Below are 25,533 nucleotides of genomic sequence, written 5' to 3'. Positions count from 1 at the left end.
ACTTAGTAAGCTTATAACCTTAAGGTTAAGGCTTATATACTATAGTATATATACCTAGGTAAGCTTATAAGGCTTACCTATAATTAACTATTTCTTCCGTAGTATTCCCAAAAGGTATATACTCTAGATCAGGTCGTAATAAATAAGTTCTATTTATTTATTAATATTATATCCTAAAAATAAAGATATAACGTTAAATTAAGCAACATAAGTTCTCTTCTCCTAATTCACTTGCTCATAGTTACACATGATTAACCAGGATAATATTAGGATGTAGATATACCACTGTCTTAATTGATTTTATTTCAAGCACAGGGGGGCGGGGGGTGAATTACTGATTGAGCCCGTATTTGTTTGCTATATTAAACCCCTTGATTAAATAAAATTGAAATAGTCTATTTGAGGTGATTACTGCTTCATAGCCCGCAAGTCTAAAATACATGATCAATACTTGGCGTCTAAGCTCTGCAAAGATGTCCATCTGGCTGCTGAGCCCAACTATCAGATCCAACACATGTCTGACAGTAAAACAAGCTTGTCGGATCATACTTTTTCTTAATAGCCTCAAGCGTAGGCAGCGCGTCTCCATAGAAATTAGATAGATAGTTGGGATCGAGATAGTTGCCCTCGTTCATGTATGAGCCCGTGCTCGGCGCAAAAACCTCCTGAGCTTTGCCTTTGTTGAATGTAATGTCGTCCCGCGCCTCAGCGATATCTGCATACGGCGTAACATCATCCCAGTTACGGGCCACAATATTCGTGAGAAGCGCGCGGCGATAGGCAGGGTTAACGCCTGTGAGCGGCGGTGCGTTGACCACAGCACCACCACCGGTGATATCAACAACAACTGAGGTGTTCTGGCCGGGGAGACCTGCGGTAGCATTGACCATCTGTCGTATCGCGGCTGTATTGGCAGCAGTGAGATGCTTCTGCTCGTAAAATCGTGATGACATGAGAATGCCCCCGCCGATTGCCATGGAGTTGTTCTGCAATGCCGATGTGTAGCTAAAGTAATCAGGGAAAGGAATAAGCTGCAGAGTAACGTCGAGGCCTCGCGACTTGAAGGGGGCCAGATTGGTCATGACGGGGGCCATGGTCGACTGCACTTGCTCCACGGTTTGGTTGAAGACACCAGTAATCATCTCCAGCATACGTGAGGGCGGTGCCAGGGACGACTTGCCATCCCACGCCACCCAGGCTGCGTAGCCTTGCACACCACCGGCGAGGAGGGCAGGTGTCTGCTGATACCAGACTGTCACGGCGTCGAGAAACGTCTCCACGTCATCCACACCCGTTTGTGGCGACATGAGCAGCACAACACCAACCATGGGCGTGTCGGGGTAAGTCCGCACAGTAGCACTGGTGACAACACCATAAGTGCCTGGGCCGCCGCCGCGGAGGGCTTGGAACAGGTCTGGGTTGGAGCAAGGACTCGCCAGGACCGTAGAGCCATTCGCAAGAACCACGTTATATTCCAGGACCTGGTCTGTTCCCAGGCCGTACTGATGCATGGCGGCACCATGTCCCCCCCCCTGGAGATAACCACCCGTCATTCCAACAGAGTGGCAGGTCCCGCCAACGACAACTACGCCGTTCTGGTGTGCCAGCGGGTAGACGTCGTCGAATGTGACCATACCATCAAGCTGCACTGAGCTGCCGCCCCAGTAAGAGCTGCCGCCCTTCTGGACAGCTGCACAAGACTGCGTCGGAGTATAGACGTCGTGGAAGACAATAGGAGGTTGGATGGAAGGGCGTAAGTAACGGGTCCAGATTTCCAGACTGCCGGCCCCTGCGGATCGACCGAGGAAATCGTGCCCCGTGTTCTTAATCGTAACGCGGATGTTGTACTCCTTGGCAAATTTCAACCCAGCGCTGATAGCTTCAGGGGTGGTGGCATTAATGCTGTAGGTCGCAGACTCGCCCATCGAGCATGACGACGAGTTTCGCCCAGGAAGATCGCAAGCCCATGTGTGGGGGAAGTCATATCCCGTGGGGAATTTGGCCTGGAAGACCGAATTGGCCCAGTTTGCCTTGATGTCGGTGCAAGCAGCATCGTCTTGATGGGCGCCTGGGTAGCACGGTGCGGCGACTGGAACATTCCTAATGAGATTCCCTGAAGTCGTCTTGTTCAAAGCCGCCCACGCGGCATCAGATGGCCAGCAAGAATCACCAGGAAACTAGATGTAGCAGGCCAAATTAGACATTGAAGCTTCTCAACCGAATGTATCGATTCACACAGGGAGATGAGTGAACAGGAGATGCACTTACACATTTGCAATCTGCCTCAGCATTCTGTACTAAGCCTGCCAGAACGGCAGCTCCAAGTGACGTGAAGAGATTCTTACGAGCGACCATCGTAAACCGTGAATGAAATATGAACGAATGAACGAATTGATGTGTGTAATGACAGAGAGAGCAGATGGAAAGAGAGACACATCATTCATTTATATAGATATTTCAACATCCCCTAGTTTACGCACAAGTTATTATTACTATTCCTATCACATATAAGATCTCTCACAGATAAAGTTCGATGCTCCACAAACTCTGCCATATGCCGGGAATCGTTATGATGTGAAATGAATCATACTTCCCATTACCTGAGTCAAAGGCTAGATTTTCGCTGATCCGGATTCTAGAAGCACCGGTAATGCAAGGGCTCCTAGTAATACAAGGAATAGAGTGAGAATTTTCCGTACATTTCGCTCGCTGAACAGCGATGGGAGCGAGATTCTAAGACAGATCAGGTATTTGCAGGGTTTTTACCAAATGGAACTAGCGTTCTTGCCACATGTTACTGTAACGTTCTGCATCCACCGTGCCCCAGATTTGATGATACTCTGACCGTCAATTGCCGGGTACCCCTTTCTCAATAGTACGTGCGTATAGTATTTCGCTGACTTCGGCTTCTCCTAGTCATACGTAAACACGTGTAAGCATGTTATCAAAAGAAATATTTGCTCCATGTGAATGGGTTAGGATTGCTGTTAGCCGATAACTTACATCCAGCATTCCATAATACCCATTAAATTTGTGTATGTATGTTTCACTGCTTACACCCTAGTTCCGAATTATGGAGTTGTTGGCAGCTGAATGCCACTTTTAAGACCGAGCCTTTATCTAGCTTATGGGCAGAGATTTCAGATTGGGGGAACGAATACCTTAGACGGTCTAATATATAGTTCTAGTCAGTGGTTTAGCCCTCAGTATTCATATATATATAGCTCATAGAAGCATCCTCAACGACAATTAGATCTTCATTGACCTAGAGATCGTCTGAAATTTCCTTGATTAAAAGGTTACCCATCTCCTCAAGGTCTTCCGTAATCTTCTCTCCCGACTCTTTCACGCTGTCTTCAATCGCTTCGAGATCCCCTTCATCTTCTTCCACAACCGGAAGACCAAGTGTCGCCATCTGAGTGCGTCGCAATTATATGTAAGATACATGTAGTCAAGAAATGCGTAGCCGCCTCCAAAAATACATGTATATAGTAACTGGCTGGAACAGGCAGCCCTCATCCGCTTCATTGGGTTTCAAAGTTGGGTATAAATCTAGATAATGAAGCATCACGAGACGGATAATAAAGTATGTGTCGCCTATTTACTGGGCGCTACATTTATGCAGTTGCATTTCGGTGACGATTCGGTAGTAGTTTCATAAAAAAGAATTTGGGCACCCAATAGACAGTAATAAGAACCTTGCGGAAGATGGTTCCTGTAGCCGTAGATAGCTAACCGGGAATAACCCCGTCGCCCAGTTCTATGGAGATGGAGTCTCAGACGGAAGTGTTGGAGATGGTTTGCTAGCTATCTATTTTACAGGCAACACTTCTCAAGGATATCAATACGCTCGAAGAAGGACGACGTGACCTTGATCGGCGCATTGATTTTAACGGCCAACTCGTTGCTTATGTAGCATCTAATCAGCCTCCGAGGCTCACGTTTGCAGGACACCTGTCATTGACACCTGGCTCCAGCCAACCGACGCGGTCATATCAGAGACTTGTGAAGTCGAGAGCGATATGCGCGGCTCGCAGGAGAAAGCCAGCGCGAAGTAACTTGATATAGCAGACCTAGCATCTCAGGCTGCAGAGCATGCCAGATTTATATTCTTCGGTCCTTTTGGGGGTTTCCAACGCCAAGACGCGAACCCAACACTCCCAGAACATAACAAACTAGCGAAGTGCTTACACTCAGCAACAGATTCATGAAAACAATAGACTTTGGGTCGATATAGTTACTAAAACTTTGCTAGAGATTCGTTGGCAAAGTTTGGATATATGTTGGTATATGTCCTCATCAAATATTCAACGATACACGACAACACAAAGATGTAGCATACGTGGACTTCCCGCCGCTGTGAAAATAGAAAACCCGGTATCAGCCTGATTGAAATATTCTCCTTGTGTCACGAACATCATTTAAGCAGTCGTCAGGTTGCAGTCCGGCGTGTCGTACCACTACTCCCCCCATAATAATTATATGGAGATTATCAGCTGCAGGATATAGATTTTATTCGTTTATTAACACCGTATGCTGGTAAAAAAAAAACACTGACATCAAAGTGAGCATAGAGACTACTCGGCTTTCCGCCAAACCGAGAGCTTCATCGCCCTCTTCTATACGTAGGGTAGCTTACTAGGTAGTGAGTGAGTAACATCCTTCTTAGACTCATACTCAATATGACATATTGAAAAATTACATATTTTGCCATGGTGAGCGCATTGCCGTTGGCCAGAGTTTGTACGAACCTTAAGCGCAGCCGCGTGAAGCGCAAGAGCAATCCCCAGTTTGGGTGGATGCTATCTGTATTGATCTAGGGAATGATGAAGAGCGAAACCACCAATCCTACTTATGCCTTCAACCTACCCCTACTTATGATTTCAATCTATCCCTACTTACCTATAGTATGAATAGCCCAATCAATAAATAGCATTTAAAAATTCAGAAGTTTATTAGAAAGCCCTACAAAGGAAAGCCCTTTACTCATCCAATTTATGCGCGAAAGCCTTGGCCGACTGGGGCTATCATGTATAAGCCACAAAATAAGATCCAAATGGGACCTCTGCCTAGAAAGGGGGGGAATAGATGGAGTCATTTTTGAGAGTGTCTTGAGAAACGAGGCTGTGTAATTTGGGTTGCTTTAATCTAGTGGATATTTCTTGTTCATGCGCGGGTGTTGCCTAAAAGGAAGAAGAATATGAGAACGTTGAATGCTGTGAAATGACGAAATCATGTCAAGGAGTTACGTGGGATGTGTAAGTCATGGGAGGAATTGGGGGCTTGATAATTGGCTTGATGGCCATGAATCCGCCAGTAGTGCCCGGGTAGCTCAATTGGCTAGAGCGTGCGGCTTTTAACCGCAAGGTTGGGGGTTCGACCCCCCCCTCGGGCGAAGATCCTACTATCTTTTTTGCTTTTGATGCATTTTATTGTTGTTGGTTTGCATGAACATGAAATGTGTGTTTCTTTGACTACAATTCATGGATTTCTCTCTCTCTCCTTTTTTGATCATCCAATTTGATCATCTTGGATGACAGGGGCGGAACATTGGGAATTAATGCCGAGGATGTAAGATGGGCAGATTTGGTGATATTCGACTAGCCAAGCTGCCCAAGGACACTAAAAAGCTAGGCAATGCGTTGAACTAAGTGATAAGTGGACGAGAATTCACCAGGAGTTGAAATGGGAAGGAGATGCGTTGGCAAGCTTGGTGAGATGACAGGTGTCTAAGATAGTACACCTAGGTCAGGCACCTGTGAGGGAACACTGAATCCATTGCCCACGTACCTAGTTCTCGATCATGAGACGGGGCAGTCTCGTGAAGCCATCACCACTGGGAGGGACAACACATCAGGCTTCTGGAGCCCCTTATTTAGCCTCGCAGGACGCTGATACTATGACACTATGACAGCGTGAGTCCATGTAAGGAGAGACGGTGAGTAAGCGGTGAAGGTGAAAGGGGAAATGGATATACTACTAAGTCGTGGCTGTGAATAGCCAAGTCCTACGCGAGTGGCTGTTCCGAGCTGCTGGTATCACCCGGTGAGTATCACCATGATGGCCTGCTGTCATCCATCCAAACACATCAATGACAAGACTAAGTGTATACGGGTTAGTAGGATTGACAGCATGGGGTAGGTATGTACCCTAGTATGTTTGTATGTTGGCATGTTGTTGGCAGGTTGGCATGCAAGGTACCCTCCATCATGGAAGTTCTATCCGGGCGTCTAGATTGGCGCAGCGAAGGACCAAGTTGCCGGAATTGGCAATCGCCGGAATATTCATTCACGGCGGGAGAAGGAAATAAGACTGGGGAAAATAGAAAGCCCAGTCGGGAGCCTGCAGCCGGATCTCATGGTGTTGAGTGTTGGCAGATTGCGATTTGGGGCAGTTGGAGCGATAGAGGATTCAGGCTGCTTGCAAGGCTGTTTCCGATAACATGTAGAGTGGAGTGGTTGCATGTACAGCATGAAGCACATGTAGCTGGTACGAGTACCGCCTGGCTCAGGCTGCAAGGGACCAGGACGGGACGGAGGTGGCTGTTAGCGCCCTGGAGGCCTAAAAGGCTGATGGACTTGAGCGCTGCAGAAGATGGCTGGGGTGTTTTAGCGGCGGGTCGCCATATGGCCGCTATGGGCACCGTGGCCGCGGATGTGCACGCGCGCAGGTACAATGGCGCCTAGCAGGTACCAGGTACGAGGACGGAAAGACGTCACCAGACACGATTTGGGCGATTGCAGTACCTGGTGCCTCTTGCCTGTGCTGGTGCTGGTGGGCGACCAAGAGTTCTGCGACGAACTTGGATCCATGCAACATCAACAAAACATCAAACTCATGGTCTCCTCCTTCTTCTCCGCCAGATCCCCGACAAACCCTTGCACGCACCGCCTCGGCTTCCCGGTAACTCGGTCTAATAGCGCTTGAGATTGTCTATCTACTACTAGGTAGGTAGTTAGACGAGTTTCCACCTGGATTTCCATTTCGTTTCGACTGACGACAGCCAAGCAGCTGAGCGCTCTTGGCCCGGGGCCAATCAGACAAGCGAGACAAAGAACATTGGAAGCTTTCATTTCCAAGGTTCTTTCAGCTGCGCACAGACAGACGGTCAGACAAACAAACAGACAGGCGGACGAGTGGCTTGCGCCAAGTTGTTCCAGCGCATTCATTTCATTCACCGATAATTCAGACCTGGTATGTCAACGTCAATTTGCCCTTTTCTTTCATGTGCTTTGCTGTGCCTTTTGCCGTGCTGCGCGCCTAGGCCCGTTAAAGGTCAGGTCAGCGGGGCCCCAGCGCTGTGGCTTTGCCTTTGTCCGCTGGCCGAAAGACTGAATCCGCGCCTCTTTAGTGCTGGGCCCGTGACATATGCAAGCGCCGGCTGTGACCAACGCGCATTTGGACGGCCCTTAGCCTGGAGGGCTGGCTACCTACTTTTGCTTTTCGCTTCTTACCTCAGCCTCGTGTTCTCGAGGCTTTTGTTCTCTTTAGGCTGCCAGAGGGTTGTGCTGGCGGTTAGGCGATTGGGGTTTCGCTTTTATTATTGGGTTCTTGGGTTTTTGGGTTTAATTATAGGCGTCTCTTGCCCGAGCTGACTCAACTCTCTTCAGCGTCAGACAGATCAAAGGCAACAGAGATATATAGCCCCAGCGCTTCCATCTCGTGAACAAAGGACGCTGGAGCCAAACAGAACAAAGCAGCGTGGCAGTGAAGCTCATCACGGACAAAGGATCCAGGCGACATCCATCACAAAGGGGGTCTCTGCCTGCTCGCTACCCCGTTCACCTGTCCCACCACACACGATCCGGCAATTTCACTATATGGTTCCCCTCATGCCAGAGTTCAGCCCTGCTTCCAGCCTGACCACCCGCTATCCCTCCTCACCTTTATATTGCTCTTGCTTCGGCGATTCTTCGAATTGTCCGACATCGCTGGCTTCGTCCATGGGCTCCAAGTTTTCCAGCTTTCGTCTCAGGGTTCGGGGCCGCAAACGATTAACCATGTTCTCACCAAAGAGCAAAACCGCAAAGCACCTCGCTGATGGGCACCCTCGGCAACGGGGCGCTTCCGAGAAAGGTGATGCTTCCGAGAGTGACGGCGACTTTGACAAGGCCGCTGCGCTTGAGCTGATCAAGGCGCATGACTCCGAAGTTGACAGGCGCTGGAGCGGAGTTGAGACGAGCCGTCTCGGGGCCGGAAATGGCTCTCTCGGCTTGCCCTTGGACCTTGACATTACCGGCGCCGAAAAGAGAGTACCGGTACCGAGTCAGGAGGAATACGATGAATTGCGAAAACACGTCTTCGCCGTAGAGCAGGAACTGTCGTTTGATGCCCGGTGCCGCTCTCGCGCCACTAAACAGGAACTGCGTGTTGATGCCATGATTCGAAAGCTACGAGAGCAAGACGACAGAAAATATGCCTCCGAACCTAAGCGAAGGGGGTATCATGGCCAGATGCATGAGCGCTTCGCAGGCGATCACTTCCTCGGCAACGTCGACATCATCAACAAGACACACCTGTTCCAGATCGCCTCCAAGATGCCAAAGGGCGCCCACCTGCACATCCACTTCAATGCCTGCTTGCCACCCAACGTGCTGCTTGGCATTGCAAATGGCATGGACCGCATGTTCGTTTCAAGTACTCTTCCCCTTATCCACAAGGCTGGGGACGAGGATGAGTATGAAAATTTTAACAAGTGCGAGATACAGTTTTCCATCATGAGTGAAGGAAGGGTGAAGGAGAAGCTCGGCGATCCGTTTTCCTCTGAGTATATCCCTGGCCGTATGATGAAGTTTTCAGACTTTAGACGCCAGTTCTCAAGCCATTATACCAAGGCCACTGTGGATGAGTGGTTGCTGCATAAGCTCATGTTCGAGGAGCAGGAGGCCCACCATCCCTTTCAGACAGCTGCTGGGTGAGTTTTTCTCTTGTCTCCGATTTTCTTTCCCTTTTACTCTTGGTTTATCATGTCACTCTCTTGTGATTAGACAAATTGTCCCCCCCCTCATTTCCCCCCTTCTTCCCTCTTCTTTTAGACTAACGATTTACTTTCCCCCTATGTACAGTGCTTGGGAAAAGTTCAACGGTAGAACACGCATGATGAAGGGCCTTTTCAACTATGCGACGGCGTATCGCGAATATACAAGACTGTGCCTCGCAGATTTTGTTCGAGATAATATCCAATACGCCGAGATACGACCTAATTTCATGCAGACAAATCAACTCTATACCGACGACGGCGAAGGTATGATCAATAACGAGGGCATCATGAAAATCATCATCAGTGCGGTGGAAGAGTTTCAAAAAGAGGTAGCTGAAAGGGGCCAGTTCTTTGGAGGGCTCAAAGTTATATACTGCACACCGCGATCAATGGATCGGGACAAGGTAAAATATGCCCTTAATGAGTGCATGGAATTCAAGCAGAAGTGGCCACAGTGGATCGCAGGTAAGCATATGGAGAATCCGATCCTCACTTCTGAAAGCAGCGCTCATGTTTCTTTTTCCTCCTAGGTTTTGACCTTGTCGGCGAAGAGGCGAAGGGCTATCCGATCAAGGAATTTGTTCCTGAACTGCTAGAGTTCAAAAGGAAGTGCGCTGCGCAGAACCTGGACATCCCATTCCTCTTTCACTGTGGCGAGACGCTGGACATGGGCACCGACACGGATGGCAACCTGGTTGACGCTCTATTGCTGGGATCAAAGCGCATCGGCCATGGCTTCGCCCTAGCAAAACACCCCTACGTTATGCAGCAAATGAAGGCCAAAGGAATATGCCTGGAACTATGCCCAATTTCCAACGAGATCCTGGGGCTCACACCGCGGGTGGGTGGGCATGCCATGTATCAGTTGCTGGCGAACAACGTGCACTGCACTGTCAGCTCTGATAACGGGGCGCTTTTCAGGTACGCTATCACAACGCCACGAATTTCCTTTCTTCACATGTGTATATGTGATGAGACGTAAAGCTAACGGAACCAACAGATCCTCGCTGTCACACGACTTCTACCAAGTCATGGTGGGCAAGGCAGACATGGGGTTGTTCGGATGGAAGCAGCTTGCCATGTGGAGCATCGACCACGCGTGCTTGAACGAAGAAGAGAGAGAGAATATGAAATACGAGTGGAACCAACAGTGGAATGTGTTCCTCGAATGGGTAGAAAATTATGACAAGGGCATGAAGGACATGGCCAAGATTTGACTACAAGATTGTCCTTTGCAGCAGGGCGGCGGGATTGCGGCGTTTTGGTTGTTTTGGTCGGTTTCTAGAGCGAATTTGTCTTGCCGTTTGAAGACTAAAGGGGGCTATGCCGGGAGTCGCATGGCAGGCAGAGGCGTTTGCTGGGCATCCAGCCGGTTAGACGGTTTACGAAGAGATGAAGGTCGGGCTCGTTGCTTTTTATGTAGACACGATACTCTGTGCTTGTTGATATCAGATTTGCTTGCATTTTTTGCATATACATATATGTATATTATCAGATGGATGATACGATACGATTGATGATTTGATGTTTGCTGGGATATGCTTGTATTTGTATGAATGTCAGCGTACATAGGCAACAACAACTAAGTTCGGTACTTTACGCCCGCTTGGTAAAGATGCATGTGGCCCATGTCCATGTTGGGTATGGGGATAATGGCGGTAAGTTGAGGGTCGCTGCTTGATCAGGGTGCTATTGGATGGAAGTGAGTGTTGAGTAATATCTTGGAGCGGTGTCTACCTGCGTGTTTTGGTGTCTATATACCCCGTAGAAGGAGGTAGCCAACTCTAGGTTGAATCGGGGATTATTAACATGACCGACGGAAACGAACCGCCAACTAAGCGCTATACCGAAAAGGTTTAGAAAGCAAAAGTAATTGTCAGCACCTTGCAGCATCGATAAGTATGGAGGCCCTCTGAAGGTTCAATATGATAGAGTCCTAGTGGTAGTTGGTTGACAGCTGGATTGATTGCCATCCACACAGATTGTGGCAAATTCGTCAAGGGAGAGGCTTGGCAGTTGGACACTGATTGATAGATCGAAGAAACTAAGACATAGAGGGAGCCCACCTCCTCTAAATATAGTTGAGTGCGGGACGGATAGTCTACCGTAGTACAGTGCAGTTAGAACCGCTTGTCAGTAAAGGAAAAATAAAGTTGCTTTAGCAAAGTTGGTGATAGATTCAACTCTATCTACAACCTGAAACCTCAACTTAACTACCTACTAATATGCTTACATCTACTCTCTTTCATCTTACTACAAGACATATTAATTCGATTTTATTCCCCAAAATGCCGATCCAAATAATGACGCGTCTTGCCTCAGCCCGCCCGTCCAGCCAGACTATTGCACTAGCATAGCCTTCCTGCACGCTCTAAAGCTGTGCGGCTCGTACGTGCAGCATTAGGTAAAACAGCCAGCTGAAGAATGGCCTATCACATGGCCCTGTCGAACATTACCTTGTCTTGATCCATGCTTCTTCTTCTTCAACATGGAACCACAGACGGAGAGAAAAAAAAAAAACTTGTCCTTGTTCATCTCACTTTCATCTCGTGCCATCGCTTTTTTTTTCGTCTAGCATCGTCGGTTTCTTCGTCTCATTTGCGTCTCGTATAATTGTCATTTAGTTCTAGCATCGCCAGTTTCTGTCGCATCCAATCTCACCAACTATCTAGCTGCATCTTCCTCTCCATCTCCATCTCCATCTTCCTCCCATCTCCAACAGCATCATCACCGCCAAATGTCCAATCCAGGCGACCCCGGCTGGAAATGGTTCCCCAACGACAAGCCCTCATGGCGCCTCGACGTCGTCACGCTTCTCGCCGTCATCGGAGAGTCCGCCATCGCTGAGCACTCCCAGACAATCACCGCCTCGCTGCTCTGCATGCTGCCCCGTCTGCTGCCCGCGCCCCAGGCCCTGCTGAAGCCATCGCGGCCAACTCGACTCCCCGAGACTCACGCCAAGATGGCCGGCGTCTACAGCGGCACCATCCTGGATTCGGTGGGATTCTTCGCTAATATCATCACGCCGCTGGATGCGCTGCCGCCGTATAGCTTCATGGTGCTGGACATTCAGCACGCGCCGTCTGTGCCGCCGCCGATTACCAATGCGAATCAGCATCACCACCAGAATCAGGACCAAGACGGTCTGCGAGGCTTCATTACTGGATACGTGCCTTGGGCTCATAAACGGAGCGTGCCAGACGCTTCTTTGGGAGGGCTTTCTAGAAGCAAAGAGACGGAAAAAGCACTAGATCGTCGGGTCACGCCGCCAAAGATTGTTGGACCGCCACACGAAGTCGACATTGAGTCCCAGTCAAGAACTCCAACCGTGAGATTCAACTCCGAGGTTGAGATCAACGGTCACCCTGTACCGCTTCGCCGACGCACCACCGAGAAATTCCAGGATCTGCTTTCGACCGGAACCATGGCCGTGACGGGTGGTCGGCCCATTGTCCCTCCCAAACTTCTCTCTCCTCTCCATATCCTCTCCGCCTTTTCCTTCTTCCTCAGCATTGCCATTCTTGTTGCCGCCGTCATATGGCAGGACGGCACCGCAATCATCGCCATCACACTCATCTCCTTGGCCTCCACCGTCGTCGGCTATGCTTCCTCCTGGCGGCCAATCCTCATGCAACGTAGGCACACTAATGATGTACCCCGCGGCGATGTCATGATACGCACCCGAGAAGGAGCTTTTGTTCTAGTTCGCTGTCCGGAAGATGTTGCTCGCGAGCTTTACTCCGGAACCGAAGAGTGCGAGTACTATGTCGGCGAGAGAGCCTACAGGTTCTTCATGGCGCTCGGCACGATTCTTCTCATGTTTAGTGTCGTGCTCCTCGGAAACTGCACTTGGAACTCGCAAATCTTTATAGGAGGATCGTACATTGTCCTCAACGGGTTATACTGGGGTCTGGGCATGATTCCACGGACATATTTCTGGGACCTATCGCGATATACTTGGGACGACGTCACCGAGGAAGACGGCCAGAATGCTGATTCCGTTACCGACCGGGAGGATGAACGTGAGGGCCACCCGAGCTTCACACGGACCTTGTGGTATGCTATACGTGAGACAAAAGCCATTGGCTGGGTTGAGCGCAGCGGTGCCGCACCGGGTACACCGCAGTGGCAGCAGTGGCTCGGCGAAGCACTGCATAATGCAAAGATCGGTAATAGAGGCTGGGAGGCTGTCAGAAGGAAGAATGAGATTATGACGCAGGCGAGCAAAGAGGGAGGCGATCCTGCAACGCAGAGAGCGCCTGCAACTGAGGTTCAGGTTGCTGGAACGGGCCCGGGAACGACGAGGGCAACGTTTTAAAGAGAAGGATCTCGCGGTTGACGAAATCTGCTATGTTTTGAAGGAAATGATCACATATGGTTGGATTTATTGCGTTTTAATTGTCTTGGCGGGCTTTGAGATTTTGGCATTGCATTGAGTCTACATGAAAAAGGACGGATTTACGAGACGAGGTACTGGATAAACTAATGGCGTTACGATTGTTATATACCACTTAGCAGGCATTGGGTATTGGAATTGGATACAACGGATACAGTCTATATAGACATATTACGAAACAAGCGAGCAAATAAACAGACTTGATGCATCATCATTATGCCACAAGATTATTATACACAGACAGTGCCTCTACTATTCAAGAAACTCGGAAAATGAAATAATTTGGCAATAAGAGAAAATGAAGCATATTCTAACAATATTTATATAAAAAAGAATCTAGAAAATGGAATAACTAAAAATATAAAAAACGACTTTTTGTAAAACAGACAAAGGCGCCGCCCTTAAACACCGGCTGTTGAATGCACCCCTAGAGACTCAAATCTCTTCTTTCTTTTTCCCCCAACCTAGGTACTATTTTACTCATCTCTTTACTTTTCCCTCTTTCTCTTCCCAATTAGTCGTCAAAGTAGATGCTCTTCTTCTCGTCAATGTCAATAACACCGGCGCGGAAGTTGCCCCTCTTCTTCTTGTTCTTCTCCTTGGTGAAGCCCTTGCCCTTTGTCACGATGAGGTCCTCGTGGGCGCGCTGAGAGTAGCTCAGGGGGACGTACTCGTTGGAGGCGAACTTGGGATCGACTTTAATGTCCTTGGGGATGCGAGAAAAGGGCTCGACCTTGACCTTTTTGTCGCGCGGGTTGGGAGGCAAGGGGGGGTTGGGCAGGGAGTCGATTGTGACGGAGGAGTCGGAGGGGGAGGACTCGTCGGTGGATTGTTCCTTCTTGACGACGCCGTTCGTCTTCTTCGTCTTCTTCTTCTTGTCGTCGTCGGAATCCGAGTCGGAGTCTGAGGAGGAAGATGAAGATGAGTCGGAGTCGGATTCAGGGAGGGGCACCTTGGCGGCCTCTGCGGCGTCGACTTCAGACTCGCTGTCGGAGCTTTCGTCGGAGCTGGAGCTCTCGTCTGAGGAGCTGGACTCGGAGCTCGAGTCGGAGGAATCAGAGTCAGACTCGGACTCGGAGCTGGAAGGAGAGGCAACCTTTTGCTTCTTGGCGGGAGGAGCGGCAACCTTTTGCTTCTTGGGGCTGGGCTTCTCGTCCTCTGAGCTGGAATCGGAGCTGGAATCAGACGAGGAGTCGGAGCTCGAGCTCGAGCTGGAGCTTGAGCTTGGAGGGGCCTTGCGCTTCAAGTTTTTTTTGCCCTTGGGGGGAGACTTTGCGCGGAAAGAAGGCTTCTCATCCTCACTCTCGCTGTCGCTGCTCTCGCTGGAGCTAGAACTGTCTGAGCTGGAGCTGGAACTGCTCGAGTCCTCCATGTCGACATCTCGATCGGCAGGGGCTTTGGCGGCGTTTTCCCAGGCCTGGAAGACGCCCACAAGATTGTTTCCACTGCTGGCCTCAGAAGCCTCACCCCAACCCTTCTTGGATCGCTGCTTCTTGAAGGCGCTAAGGGCGCTGGTGAAGGCATTGTCGGAGAGGAACTGCTCTACGAGGTCGAGCAGCTGGGCAGGAGGCTGATAGGCAGGAGGCTCGGCGCCATTGCTGGCGGAAGGTTTTGACTTGACCATTTCGTCGTTTGTGCTGGTGGTTGCTGAAGAGGTGCTCGTGAGGCCCTTGTCTGTAGGGTTGTTGTTGGTGTTGTTGGAGAAGAGCCAGGCAGGTGGTTTTGCAGATGCGCTGGACATGTGAAAAAGAGCCGAATAATTCGTCACACAATCGTAAAATCTCGATTGGGTCTGGATATGGCTATAATCAGAACTTTAGAGTTAAGAATAAAAGCAATGTCTAATTGCTCCGTCTACTGCAGTTCGCTAGAAACCACACGACTTTTTATTCTATGCGAAACTTTGAAGCCGCCGAAAAAAAATTATTTAGCCGCAAGTTTCTGCCACGCGCCCAGGAACAGGAAGCCAAAAAGGGCACGGGCGGTGTGGAGGAGCTTATCGCTTATCAGGGATCAAAGCGGGATTAACGATGCGCCGCGCTCCGTTAGTCAGCACAATTGTTGACGTTCGCAACGGCCTCAGTGATGTCAAAGCGCAGATTGTTGGTGGATTTTGATATTGATAACAAAACAACAACGGGCATCTCGAGCCCTTCAACACCCCCGCGCATTTCCGCACGTGAGAGCGCGCTTCACTTTTTGCTGACGGATTTGGGGGTTTTCTATTGCTTTTCTTTTTTTTCTTCTTTCAATAGTTCAAATCTCGTCCCCTTGGATCCGCCTTATTTCTTTTGTTTTCTCTAGCGCGTCCAGGAGCTCGGTTCTCTCTCATACCCATCCGTTTTCTATCAGGGGACGGACCCTGGGCAGAACTTCAACCGCAGACGGAATATCGACTCAGCCTCTCGTTTTTCTTACCTGGGACATCTCCTTTACTGTTTCTTGGCGTTTTCATCGGGATCGCTAGGTGCTCCGAGCCTGGCGCAGCGCAAATGCACACAGAGTCACTCACCACTCAACTCGATCTCACCAAACTCATCAGCCATGAGCACAAACTCTACCAAACGCAAGTTCAACGCCTTGCTCCAGGGCCTGAGCAGTCCGCGACCCAGCACAGACGGCGACTCTCCAGCAACCATGTTCGGAAACCGGGTGCCCAGCGGCAGCCACAAGCCCTTAGACTATGATGCGCTGCTTCAGAAGCGCCGTCGCCTGGGGTTTCCCGAATCAACCGCACCGCGCCTAGACAACACTGTTTCATCGGGGCTCACAAGTCTGGCTAGCTCCATAAGGCGGACGGTATCTGACGCCACGACTCCGAAAGTTCGGAGGGACGGGCCCGCGAGGTACTCTCCTGGTGATAGGGAGGAGCTGCTGAAGAGGCTGGCGACATTTCAGGAAATCACCGACTGGACCCCAAAGCCTGATAAGATCAACGAGGTGGAGTGGGCTAAGAGGGGATGGATATGTCAGGGCAAGGAGAGGGTGCGATGTTTGCTGTGTCACAAGGAGTTGGTAGTGAAGTTGAAGAAGGAGGCCGGAGAAACTGAGGGAGATGCGCTGACGGCTGCCGAAGTTGGTGAGTTTTGTTATGGTAATGTTGCATTTTGATGGGATCAGGAGTTGACTCGTGATAAACAGAAGCTGCTTTGGTCGACAAATATGCAGAGTTGATCGTTAGTGCGCATCAGTCAGATTGCCTATGGAAGAGACGAGGATGTGATGGTAAGTTTATTGTGTTCATTATACTAATCTTCTTTGCTAATCGCTTTGCCAAGATTCCTTACTTCGGCTATCATTCATGAGCGCAAAGGGCGCCATAGAAGCTCTGAAGAAGCGATATGAGGAGCTCTGTGTCCGGCAGACCTTTCTGCCATATGAATTCAACCTTCACCTTCCAGAAGACATGAATTTGGGCAATGTCATTGAACAGCTCCCACCCGACTTTTTCACTGGAGAGAAGGCTTCTACAGATGCACCCAATAGACCTGCGCTTGCTCTGGCGCTTATGGGCTGGCAGGGCCTGACCAACACACGCATCGGCGCTGTTCCCAACACCGCGTCATGCCACACATGTCAGCGACGATTGGGTCTATGGATGTTTAAGAGTAAAGAGGTGGACGAAAGTGGAATGGTCATTGTGCCCGCGCCGATGGACTATCTTGATCCTGAGCGAGAACATCGCTTCTTCTGCCCCTGGAAGAACCCAGCCGCTCAGAGCAGGGGGCACAGCACCCAAAGCAACGATACAGCCGACATGCCGGCGTGGAAGATATTGCTACAGTCCATCAAGAACGAATCGGATCTACGAAAAGTATATGAAGGCCAAGTTAAGCCAAAGTCGAAAGCAGCCACGGCCACGGCCACAGATCCGTCTACACCCGTTAAGACGACATCACGACCGGGTGCGCACCACACACCAAATATCTCTATTGATTCGACCGCCATCGACGATGAGGATGACGAAGCCACGCGGGACGCAAAGGACAAGGAACGATGGGCGAGGCTGCGCAAGGTCAAGAGCTTGTTTGATACGAAGAAGCTGAAAAGGTCCCGCTCAGGCGCCGCGTCAATCAAATCCAACAAGTCAACCAGGTCGACTAAGGGAGATTAATGGCGAACTTGTGTGATGGCTGGGATGTTTTTTTCTTCTTTTCTTCCTTTTCTTCCATTGCCCCCTTTTGGTTTTATTTTATTGTGTTTCTTGGCTACATCCATTACAAGGCATTGGGGTCCAATATTATTATTCAGGGGAGGCTTCTTTTCCTTATCTCATCTCCATCTACCCCGTTATCTCAAGCATACCCTGTCTTTCTGACTCAAAATTTCCTTACATCATATTTGCTGATGTGCGTACAAATTTCTAATACATCCGATACCTCCCATGCCATCCATAGTCATACATAGTCACCCCGTCTTCCATTTAATATCATCAAATGAAACCACAGGTCCTCCGTACGTGACCGTTTCGTCCTTCTTCTTCACTTCCTTCTCTTTGAGATCAAAGTCGAAGCCTGCCATTTCTAGAATACTCGTCCGGACACCTCCCACGCCCCCTCCGCTCCCTAACTTGGGCACATTGTCCATTCCCGCCGCAGTGATGTGTATATCTGGGTTCCAGCCCGATCCTTCTTCCCATCCGTTACCCACGGATCGTGACATTTTCCGCAACTCTTCTCGCACCAGTGAGGCCATGTCGCCGCATCGCTGGGTCCATGATCCGCCCCCCTTGTCAGCCTTGGTCAAGACCACCAACGTTCTAGTGTTAGCTTCGGCCAGTGTCCTCAACAGCCACTTGTCCTGCTCCATGAGCCTCTTTTCAGAAGAAAGCAGCACTACGGCACCGCGTAGCATCTTCCGTGCCTTTATGTACTTCCACACGGCATCCCCCCAGCTAGCCTGACTCTTGAAGCCATACCCCGGCGTATCCACGAGGACGAGGCTATACCGCGGCAGCTTTTCGCCCTGCCGGACGAGACCCTTGGGAATGTTTGGGAGAGGGCCGAGGCCAAAGGCGTTCATGAGCGTGGTTTTGCCTGGGCGGGCGCTGACTCTCGCTGCGCCGGGACGGCCGACGAGGGCGTTGAGAAAAGAGGACTTGCCGACGTTTGAGGCGCCGAGGATGATGATTTCGGGGATGTGTTCGTTTTTCGGGTGGTGGCGGAGGGATTCGGCGGAGTAGAGGAATTGGAAGCCTTGTTGGAAGAAGGATGCGGCGGAGGCGATTTGGGCGTCTTGGGGTTTTGTGGTGGATGTCGTGATGAGGGGGGAGGAGGAGGGGGATTGGCGGATGAGGGTGTTTGTGAAGAGGGTTTCTTTGTGGGGTTTTGTGTTGGGGGGAGCGGAGCGTTTGGGTGTTGATGCTGAGGAGGATGATGAGGGTTCTTGGAGGTTTGGGATTGTTGGTGTTGTTTTAATTGGTTGGGTGGGTTTATGAGGCGAGGATGTTTTAGAAGATGTTGATGTAATGTTTGATGATTTAGGAGGTGTCGATGCCGCTAATTGTGATTGTGATAATGGTGATGCTGAGTCGGGGTCATTGCTGTGAGGATCATTGCTGGTGGCGATGATGCGAGACGGTCTTGCGCTAGGTCGCAGGCGAGGCCATCGCGGGACAGATGTGGTGAAACATGCGTGAAATTGAGGATTCAAGATGAGACGAGGTGAGTGTGAGATGCGCTGTAAAGATGCTGGCTTTAATGGAGGCATTGTAAAAGAATGTTTGGTGTGAGTTTGTTTAGTGACGTTGAGTTTGAGAGCTGAGGTTGAAGCACTTGGAAGTTATTGAGCTGTGCGTGTGAAAATACCGGGTGACCCCACTATGAATTCTCTGAGCTGGAATAAAGAGCGAAGGTCATCAAGATATTTATTTTTCAAATTAATAGAAATATATAATGAAGAAAGGAAAATATTTGCATATGTTTCCAAGAGCTTTTAGAATTCTATCTGCAGTAATTTGGAGAGAGCATTGGGGACAATATCATGATTCCACGGGGTACCAATTAGCCCAACACAGTGTCGAAAGAATCAGCACGAGATACTAACCCAGTTAGTAAAGCAAAAAAATCCGCCTAGGGTAGGCAAAATGAATGCATCAGATCATGTCCATTCATTCAACATACCTATACTGGAGTGAGAGTCAAACTCATTCCAAGTCTCACCCACACACTCACTCACTCCCACATCTCATCTATCATCTTTATACACAACTCATTTACGCCAACAACCTCCACAAAATATAAATCATGGCCCCCGGCGCCCTCGACCTCGATGCCCACGAGCAGCCCTCGGACCGGATGAAGGCCGAGTGGAAGCACTTCTCCCGTCTCGACCAGAACGTCCTCCTCAAAGAGATACCGCTCGACGACCCTCGGCTTCCTATTGAACAAAGCGGATTCTGTGTGTCGGGACATATCCCGCGGGCGCAGATATCAGAGGCCTTTTCTCACTTGGGACCTGAGTTTGCGAAAGAGGGTGCGGAAGATGGCGATGCTCCTATTTTATATCATCCTTTGCTTCCAGGTTTGTCTCTCTACTGCACTACTCCAGTCATGATTTACATTTACAATACCTCCAAACTCATCTATTCAATCATTGTCATAAACTAACAAACTCATTCAACAGGCCTCCTCATCCTCCCCTCCCTCCTCCCCCCCTCCATCCAAACGCACCTCCTCAACACAATGATCCACCGCGACCTCAGCAACCCAACCCACCAAACAAACCTCCACCTCCACTACTCCCTCCCCTACCCTCCCTCCTCATCATCCTTCTTCTCCCTCTCCCCAGACTCTCCACCAACATTCCTCCCCAAGGATCCCGCCGTCCACAACCCCCTTTCCATCAAACAAGTTCTCCAGCGGCGCCTCCATTGGGTCACCCTCGGCGGGCAGTACGACTGGACGAATCGTGTATACCCGGAAGCTCCTCCACCTGGCTTTCCGGATGATTTAGCTTCATTTTTAAAGGCTTTGTTTCCGGAGACGCTTGCTCAGGCTGCTATTGTCAATTTTTACACGCCGGGGGATACGATGATGATGCATAGAGATGTCAGCGAGGAGATTGACAAAGGTCTCGTCAGTCTGAGTTTCGGATGCGACTGTCTCTTCATGATTGCCCCCAGCCGCAGCGCCAACGATGAAAAAGACCAAGACAAAGAATCAGAACAAGACAAAGACGAGGAGAAGAAGAAATATCTGCTACTAAGACTTCGCTCCGGAGACGCCATCTACATGACCAAGGAGTCTCGCTACGCATGGCACGGCGTGCCAAAAGTCATGAAGGGCACATGTCCCGACTACCTAGCAAATTGGCCCGCCGGAGAAGACGGAGAATATGAGCAGTGGAAGGGCTGGATGGAAAACAAGAGAATCAACCTAAACGTGAGACAGATGAGATGAGATGAATAGATTATCATATGTTTGGTTACATTACAAAAAATTGTGCAGTCTGGTCCATGTAAACAGCAAGGAGCGTTTCCAAAAAAAGAAGAGAAGAACAAAAGAATAATTCTCAGACCGGCTGCATATTGTATATACAAATGAGTATATAATAGATAGATATAGATGGAAGCTCGCGAGTACCCAATGCAATCAATAAACTTGCTTCCAGCACAAATTCTAAACCCTCATGATCGCTTTAATCCCAATTGCCAAACTTGAACGCTTGTATAGATAAAAGTAGCAGCAATGAAAAGCCCGCTTAAAACAAATGAAAAATGAGTCGAGGCTTGCCCCCCTTTTATGCAAAGCCGAATCCCTGGGCATTTTCCAGCGCCATATTAAGTCGCTGCCTCAACATGTCCTTATCCCTATAGTCCGGTAAAAGGAGCGTCCCGTAACATGTGTACGCCGTGGGCAAACGATTCCCACTATCTTCACCATCACCATTTCTCTGCACCACAAACTGCAGGTTGCGCATGCCCCCGACGGGGACGCGGTCCGAAGCGGTCACGAATTCCAAAAGCTTGCGCTTCATCCTATCATCATAGCGCTTAACAATGGACCAGAAATCTCGAACCGTGTGGTGGGACGCATCCCACCCAACGTAACGAGTATATCGTCGAAGCTCCGAAATGTCAATCTCCTGCACGCCCTCGACAAGGGACTGCAGGATCTGGGGGCTCAGCAGCGAGAGCGACTTGTACTCGAGGCAGCTATTAAAGCCACGTTCAAACGCCTCGTACTGCGGTCTGACAGACACGTCAGTCAGGTAGCGGATGTAGTCGCTCACATACTGGTCGCGGTTTTCGTTGGTCACGAGTGGCGCCTCTCGTTCGTCGACTGATTCTTCGGGAATGTTGACGCGCATTTTCCAGTCGAGATTCTGCGGCCATTGGACCATATCTTTGGTCATTTCTCGTGTCACATTGCCCCCAATGTTGGACACGGAGAACTCGTAAGTGCGCGCAAAGATGTCTTCCACCGCGCCATCTTTCTCGTTCCACTCCAAGAGACTCATTAACCCACTGGCTAGTGCAGGCCAGCCGTCTGCAATGTGGTAGAGCTCTTCCACCGGCTCGCCTAGTAATTTCCGGTATAGAGCCCTAGGGAAGGTGACGGGAAGTGTAAGGCCGTTGTATACCGCCAGGGATACGAGAACGCCCATCAACTCAAACTTCCACTCCTCCACAACCGAGCCGGGAACGAACCATGCCATACGCGTTCGGTCATCGATAGAGAAAGCACCGTATTTGGGGTCCATACACTCGGCAATGGCTACACGGAAGAATTCCTGCTGTACGCCACCCGAATCGAATCCTTCTTCTCCGCTCTGCTCGCCGAGGTGGACCTTGAGAGGACGCAGAAGCTCGCGTCGTTCTCGCCTCCACAGCTGATCAAAGGCATCTCTCAAGACATTGTCACGACCAATATCCAGCACAAGGTACTTGGACGATGCCACCCTCAACATATCCTGCAACACTATCTTATGGTGAGGGTTGGCAACAAGACTACCAGGATCGACAATAGCGCTCATTCTTGTCTTGAGCGAGCTACTCTCTTCAAACATCCGGCTCATCTTTGCAAAGTTGATGGATCTAAAGAAGGTGACGAGACATTCTGGGCTGAAGAGATAGGGGTAGTCGAGCATGTGTCCCTTATTCCGCGGAGAGTCGGATTCAGCCCATGTTACTGGCATCTCCATGGTGTCTAGGCGTTCTGAGAAATAGTCGGCCCGGAATTGGATATCTCCCAGGAGGAGTCTGGATCTGTTTTGGTCTGTGCTCTTGTTAGTATGCAATATGAAAGACTCTGGGGATGACAAAAATGACTTACACATGGTAGAAATCAGAGACAGCGCCCCGTGAAAGGCACCGCCGCTTATAACCTCGGGGTTTCCATTCCACTCGTGATAAAGGACCGTCCTCGCCCAGTCTAGCAAGAGGGTGGGGACGCGGGTCTCATGCAACAAGCGCTCGGCTTGCGCAAACTCCAAAATTCGGAGTGGTCCTGAGTGCACAAGGTCGAGCTGGCCGAGCAGTGGCTGGAGTATGTCTAATTGACCGGTCTTGGTCTTGCCATCCATGCGCATCAAAGTAGCTAGAGATCGGCGGGCAGACACGGCAGAGAAGACACGGCGTGCCAGTCTGATGGCGTTGTCGTTTGAAAAGACATCCTCATACTCGAGGCATATGGCCTGCGGCTGTCTTGCGGAAAGACCGTTGCCGCCTAGTGTTAGCCCCGTAGATCGTATGCGCGACATGTCGTACAGAGTCTTAGAATCTGAGACGAAAGGTGCTACCGCAACGAGAGCATGCAGACAGACTGACACGACGCAGCCGGCTTCGAAATCTGAGAGCGGTTTTCGACCTTTGGGTAGTGCCCTTGAGGGACGAGACTGTGAGGCTTGAAAAGACCTTGGTGTTGTGAATAAAGACTCGGCTGCCATCCAAAGGCTGTGAAGGACTAGGGTTGGCGCAGCACGAGTCATCCGAAGCATGCAGTAGAATAGCGTCTGCGAGTCGTACAGCTTGCCATCTCGGGAGAAGGACCGGACGAGGGAGTGAGGGTCACTGAGGACGGCGAACAGGGCCTGTTCATTGAAGGCCTTCCACTGACTGGGGGAGGTGGTACGGGATATCGATCGCCGTCTAGTCAACTTTCTTGATGGGTTCTGGGGGACGGGATATGAGGCGTGAGATTCCAAAGGCCCGAAGAAATGGCGTTCGTATGTATTATCCTCTTGGAAAACATCGCATATAAAATCGACAAGCTCGACATTCAAAGCCGACAAGGACTGAGGTAGTAGAAATTTGGCTGAGGGAAAGTCTACTTCCGGAAGCGGCGATATGGGTCTCGGCTTGGTCTGCGTGTCGACATGTTCACTCTTGATGGCCGGAGGAGTGCTACTCGGCGTCTCTCTCTCATCAATAGTCTCCGTATCAGAGGACCCTGATTCGACGTCTTCCACCGTGTTGGTAGGGGCAGTGGGGGTGGGGGCAGACAAATTTTCAAAAAAGGCAGGCTTGGATGGTATTTCAGGAACACCACGAGTAATGATGGCAGGTGAGGTCTTGCCAGCGCGAGCCAACTTGTCGGGGTAGAAGCCATTCAAGCTTGGAGGCCGTGAGGTTGGCTTAGCCTCTTCGCTTCCTGCTGAAATGGCGACAGGATCCATGGCCCTCCTGTTGTTGGATTTGGATGGAGAAGAACGAAGAGTCGGCTTGGAATTTCTCTTAGGTCTGGAAGACACATCCTTCGCCGGTGTTGGTGGTTCGACTATATCTTGGCTCGAGGTTCTGGCTGGTTTTGAAGTCTTGTTCCGTTTAGGTTGAGCGGCTGGCGGAGGTACGGCCTGATGCGCTTGGGAGTGGCGTGTCTGCGAACTTGTAGCCTGCTCGGTGCTGGTTGAGCCGGCAGTGGTGGCAGTGGCGGCAGTGGCATCGGTGGTAGTACTGTTAGTATTCTGTCGAAGACCGCCCAGCTCGGAGAACTTGTCCGTCATGGCTTCAATCGCCTGCGGTGTAAGCCATTCCAGCATCTTGAATGCGACAGTGCCAAAGGTAGCCACTGCAAACGACCTGTAGTCTTTTTGTGTTGCCTTTTCTGTAACGCTGATATGAGACGCCGGTAGCTGCCCGGGCCGCGTAGCAGCGTCGTCATTCTTAGATTCGCTGTGCTGGTTGCCCGAGTGTTGCTTATCCAGAGATGGCGAGCGGGATCTTGTTGTGGTAGGGGAAGCGGGAGGCTTGGTAGCAACCCCCACGCTTGGTTTCCGCCGGGATGCTGTCTGGCTGTCGGAAGGCCTGTGGGTGTTGTGCTGGGATGGTGACGGCCGAGTAGAAAAGATGAGGCTGTTGAGAGCGGGAGGGACCTCTCTGGGCGAGCCGAGATAGGGACAGAGGCCGGCCTCCGGATTATCTTGACTGGCCAGGTACACTGCTAGTGTTCTGGCACTTGTCGGATTATATCTGCGGATGGGTGCCTTGCCAGCGAGGCGCTTGCGGCAGGTGAAGCAGGTAGCCGTTGAGCAATTCGACGAACCACAACCACTTCGTAGTTGGGAAATGTATCTGCGTCATAAGAAAGACAGGGCGTTAGCATATCTGTAACGGCGCAAACGGATCCAAGCGGAACCAAACCAAACGGAAGGCCATCAGAGGGACAGTGACAGGACATACTTGTCGACGAGATGCTGAAAGTCGTGACGACGGCTGGCTCGATGGATGGCATAGACGCGACGGGGATTCTCGACATGCTGGACGTAGTCGTTGAGCTCGGCCGGCGCATCGGCTGGAAGGCGAGGGAATGGAGCCACCTGCCAGAGCCCGGCAAGCAGATCCAGCTCCCCGTTTGCTTCGGAGGGGCCCCGGAGGCGGGCTTCGGCGGCATGGCCGGGCTCGAGGCCCCTTGCTGACGAGGACGTCTTTTGCGGCGCGCTCATGCTCATGGCTGACGAGGGAGCCGCTGTGGTGAGAGCAAATCAACAGCCCATGCTTTGAGAGGAATCGCTGGCGAGGCTGAAGGCGACACGATGCGGCGTTGGACGATGATGTTGGAGCAGGAGACGATGGATATGATGCGCGTAGGGATGAAGAGGCAAAGGTTCCAGGTTGGTGGCGGCTGGTTTGACAACGGACGGAGATGAGCAAGGCTGAAAGTGACGGCAGTGGGGAGGGAGCACGGCCAGTTGCTTAGCTGCGCCCCCGGAGAGCTGC

The 25,533-nt window shown here is 50.6% G+C and overlaps 9 protein-coding genes and 1 non-coding gene across 10 annotated transcripts; 6 read left to right on the top strand and 4 right to left on the bottom strand.

The window, feature by feature from the left end:
* Nucleotides 1-458: 458 nt before the first annotated feature.
* On the bottom strand, nucleotides 459-2,355 carry V8C40DRAFT_285755 (FAD-binding oxidoreductase; the record flags this gene model as incomplete). Its single annotated transcript, XM_083222445.1, has 2 exons — nucleotides 459-2,177; nucleotides 2,269-2,355. The coding sequence occupies 2 exons, from the start codon at nucleotides 2,353-2,355 to the stop codon at nucleotides 459-461; spliced, it is 1,806 nt and encodes a 601-aa protein (XP_083066873.1).
* Nucleotides 2,356-5,321: 2,966 nt separating this feature from the next.
* On the top strand, nucleotides 5,322-5,395 carry V8C40DRAFT_t205. Its single transcript has one exon. It is a non-coding gene; the product is annotated as a tRNA-Lys (tRNA).
* A 1,697-nt stretch (nucleotides 5,396-7,092) lies between these two features.
* Nucleotides 7,093-7,733, top strand: V8C40DRAFT_166107 (uncharacterized protein). Its single transcript, XM_083211543.1, has one exon. It carries the CDS (start codon nucleotides 7,197-7,199, stop codon nucleotides 7,593-7,595), a length of 399 nt encoding a protein of 132 aa, XP_083066872.1. The 5' UTR covers nucleotides 7,093-7,196; the 3' UTR covers nucleotides 7,596-7,733.
* A 267-nt stretch (nucleotides 7,734-8,000) lies between these two features.
* Nucleotides 8,001-10,197, top strand: V8C40DRAFT_278927 (uncharacterized protein; the record flags this gene model as incomplete). Its single annotated transcript, XM_083221135.1, has 4 exons — nucleotides 8,001-8,914; nucleotides 9,066-9,445; nucleotides 9,511-9,901; nucleotides 9,981-10,197. 4 exons carry the CDS (start codon nucleotides 8,001-8,003, stop codon nucleotides 10,195-10,197), a joined length of 1,902 nt encoding a protein of 633 aa, XP_083066871.1.
* A 1,268-nt stretch (nucleotides 10,198-11,465) lies between these two features.
* On the top strand, nucleotides 11,466-13,587 carry V8C40DRAFT_259788 (uncharacterized protein). Its single transcript, XM_083219046.1, has one exon. It carries the CDS (start codon nucleotides 11,718-11,720, stop codon nucleotides 13,296-13,298), a length of 1,581 nt encoding a protein of 526 aa, XP_083066870.1. The 5' UTR covers nucleotides 11,466-11,717; the 3' UTR covers nucleotides 13,299-13,587.
* Nucleotides 13,588-13,663: 76 nt separating this feature from the next.
* V8C40DRAFT_259787 (SRP40, C-terminal domain-containing protein) lies at nucleotides 13,664-15,298 on the bottom strand. The gene has a single exon (XM_083219045.1). It carries the CDS (start codon nucleotides 15,115-15,117, stop codon nucleotides 13,891-13,893), a length of 1,227 nt encoding a protein of 408 aa, XP_083066869.1. The 5' UTR covers nucleotides 15,118-15,298; the 3' UTR covers nucleotides 13,664-13,890.
* A 159-nt stretch (nucleotides 15,299-15,457) lies between these two features.
* On the top strand, nucleotides 15,458-17,819 carry V8C40DRAFT_259786 (C3HC zinc finger-like-domain-containing protein). Its single transcript, XM_083219044.1, has 3 exons — nucleotides 15,458-16,455; nucleotides 16,518-16,601; nucleotides 16,655-17,819. The coding sequence occupies exons 1-3, from the start codon at nucleotides 15,921-15,923 to the stop codon at nucleotides 17,488-17,490; spliced, it is 1,455 nt and encodes a 484-aa protein (XP_083066868.1). The 5' UTR covers nucleotides 15,458-15,920; the 3' UTR covers nucleotides 17,491-17,819.
* V8C40DRAFT_259784 (translation initiation/elongation factor MRX8) lies at nucleotides 17,664-19,245 on the bottom strand. Its single transcript, XM_083219043.1, has one exon. The coding sequence runs from the start codon at nucleotides 19,083-19,085 to the stop codon at nucleotides 17,784-17,786; it is 1,302 nt and encodes a 433-aa protein (XP_083066867.1). The 5' UTR covers nucleotides 19,086-19,245; the 3' UTR covers nucleotides 17,664-17,783.
* Nucleotides 19,246-19,487: 242 nt separating this feature from the next.
* On the top strand, nucleotides 19,488-20,946 carry V8C40DRAFT_166077 (uncharacterized protein). The gene is made up of 2 exons (XM_083211542.1): nucleotides 19,488-19,898; nucleotides 20,001-20,946. The coding sequence occupies exons 1-2, from the start codon at nucleotides 19,622-19,624 to the stop codon at nucleotides 20,774-20,776; spliced, it is 1,053 nt and encodes a 350-aa protein (XP_083066866.1). The 5' UTR covers nucleotides 19,488-19,621; the 3' UTR covers nucleotides 20,777-20,946.
* On the bottom strand, nucleotides 20,947-25,442 carry V8C40DRAFT_166074 (uncharacterized protein). Its single transcript, XM_083211541.1, has 3 exons — nucleotides 24,997-25,442; nucleotides 22,652-24,888; nucleotides 20,947-22,594 (listed from the first exon to the last, which is right to left on the bottom strand). The coding sequence occupies exons 1-3, from the start codon at nucleotides 25,263-25,265 to the stop codon at nucleotides 21,117-21,119; spliced, it is 3,984 nt and encodes a 1,327-aa protein (XP_083066865.1). The 5' UTR covers nucleotides 25,266-25,442; the 3' UTR covers nucleotides 20,947-21,116.
* Between the last annotated feature and the right edge of the window lie 91 nt (nucleotides 25,443-25,533).

The sequence above is a fragment of the Trichoderma camerunense genome (genome assembly GCF_050948025.1).
Source record: "Trichoderma camerunense strain CBS 138272 chromosome Unknown V8C40scaffold_42, whole genome shotgun sequence".
Lineage (NCBI taxonomy): Eukaryota > Fungi > Ascomycota > Sordariomycetes > Hypocreales > Hypocreaceae > Trichoderma > Trichoderma camerunense.
Note: the sequence above shows the minus strand (reverse complement) of the source record. Positions and strands in the feature narration are given on the sequence as shown.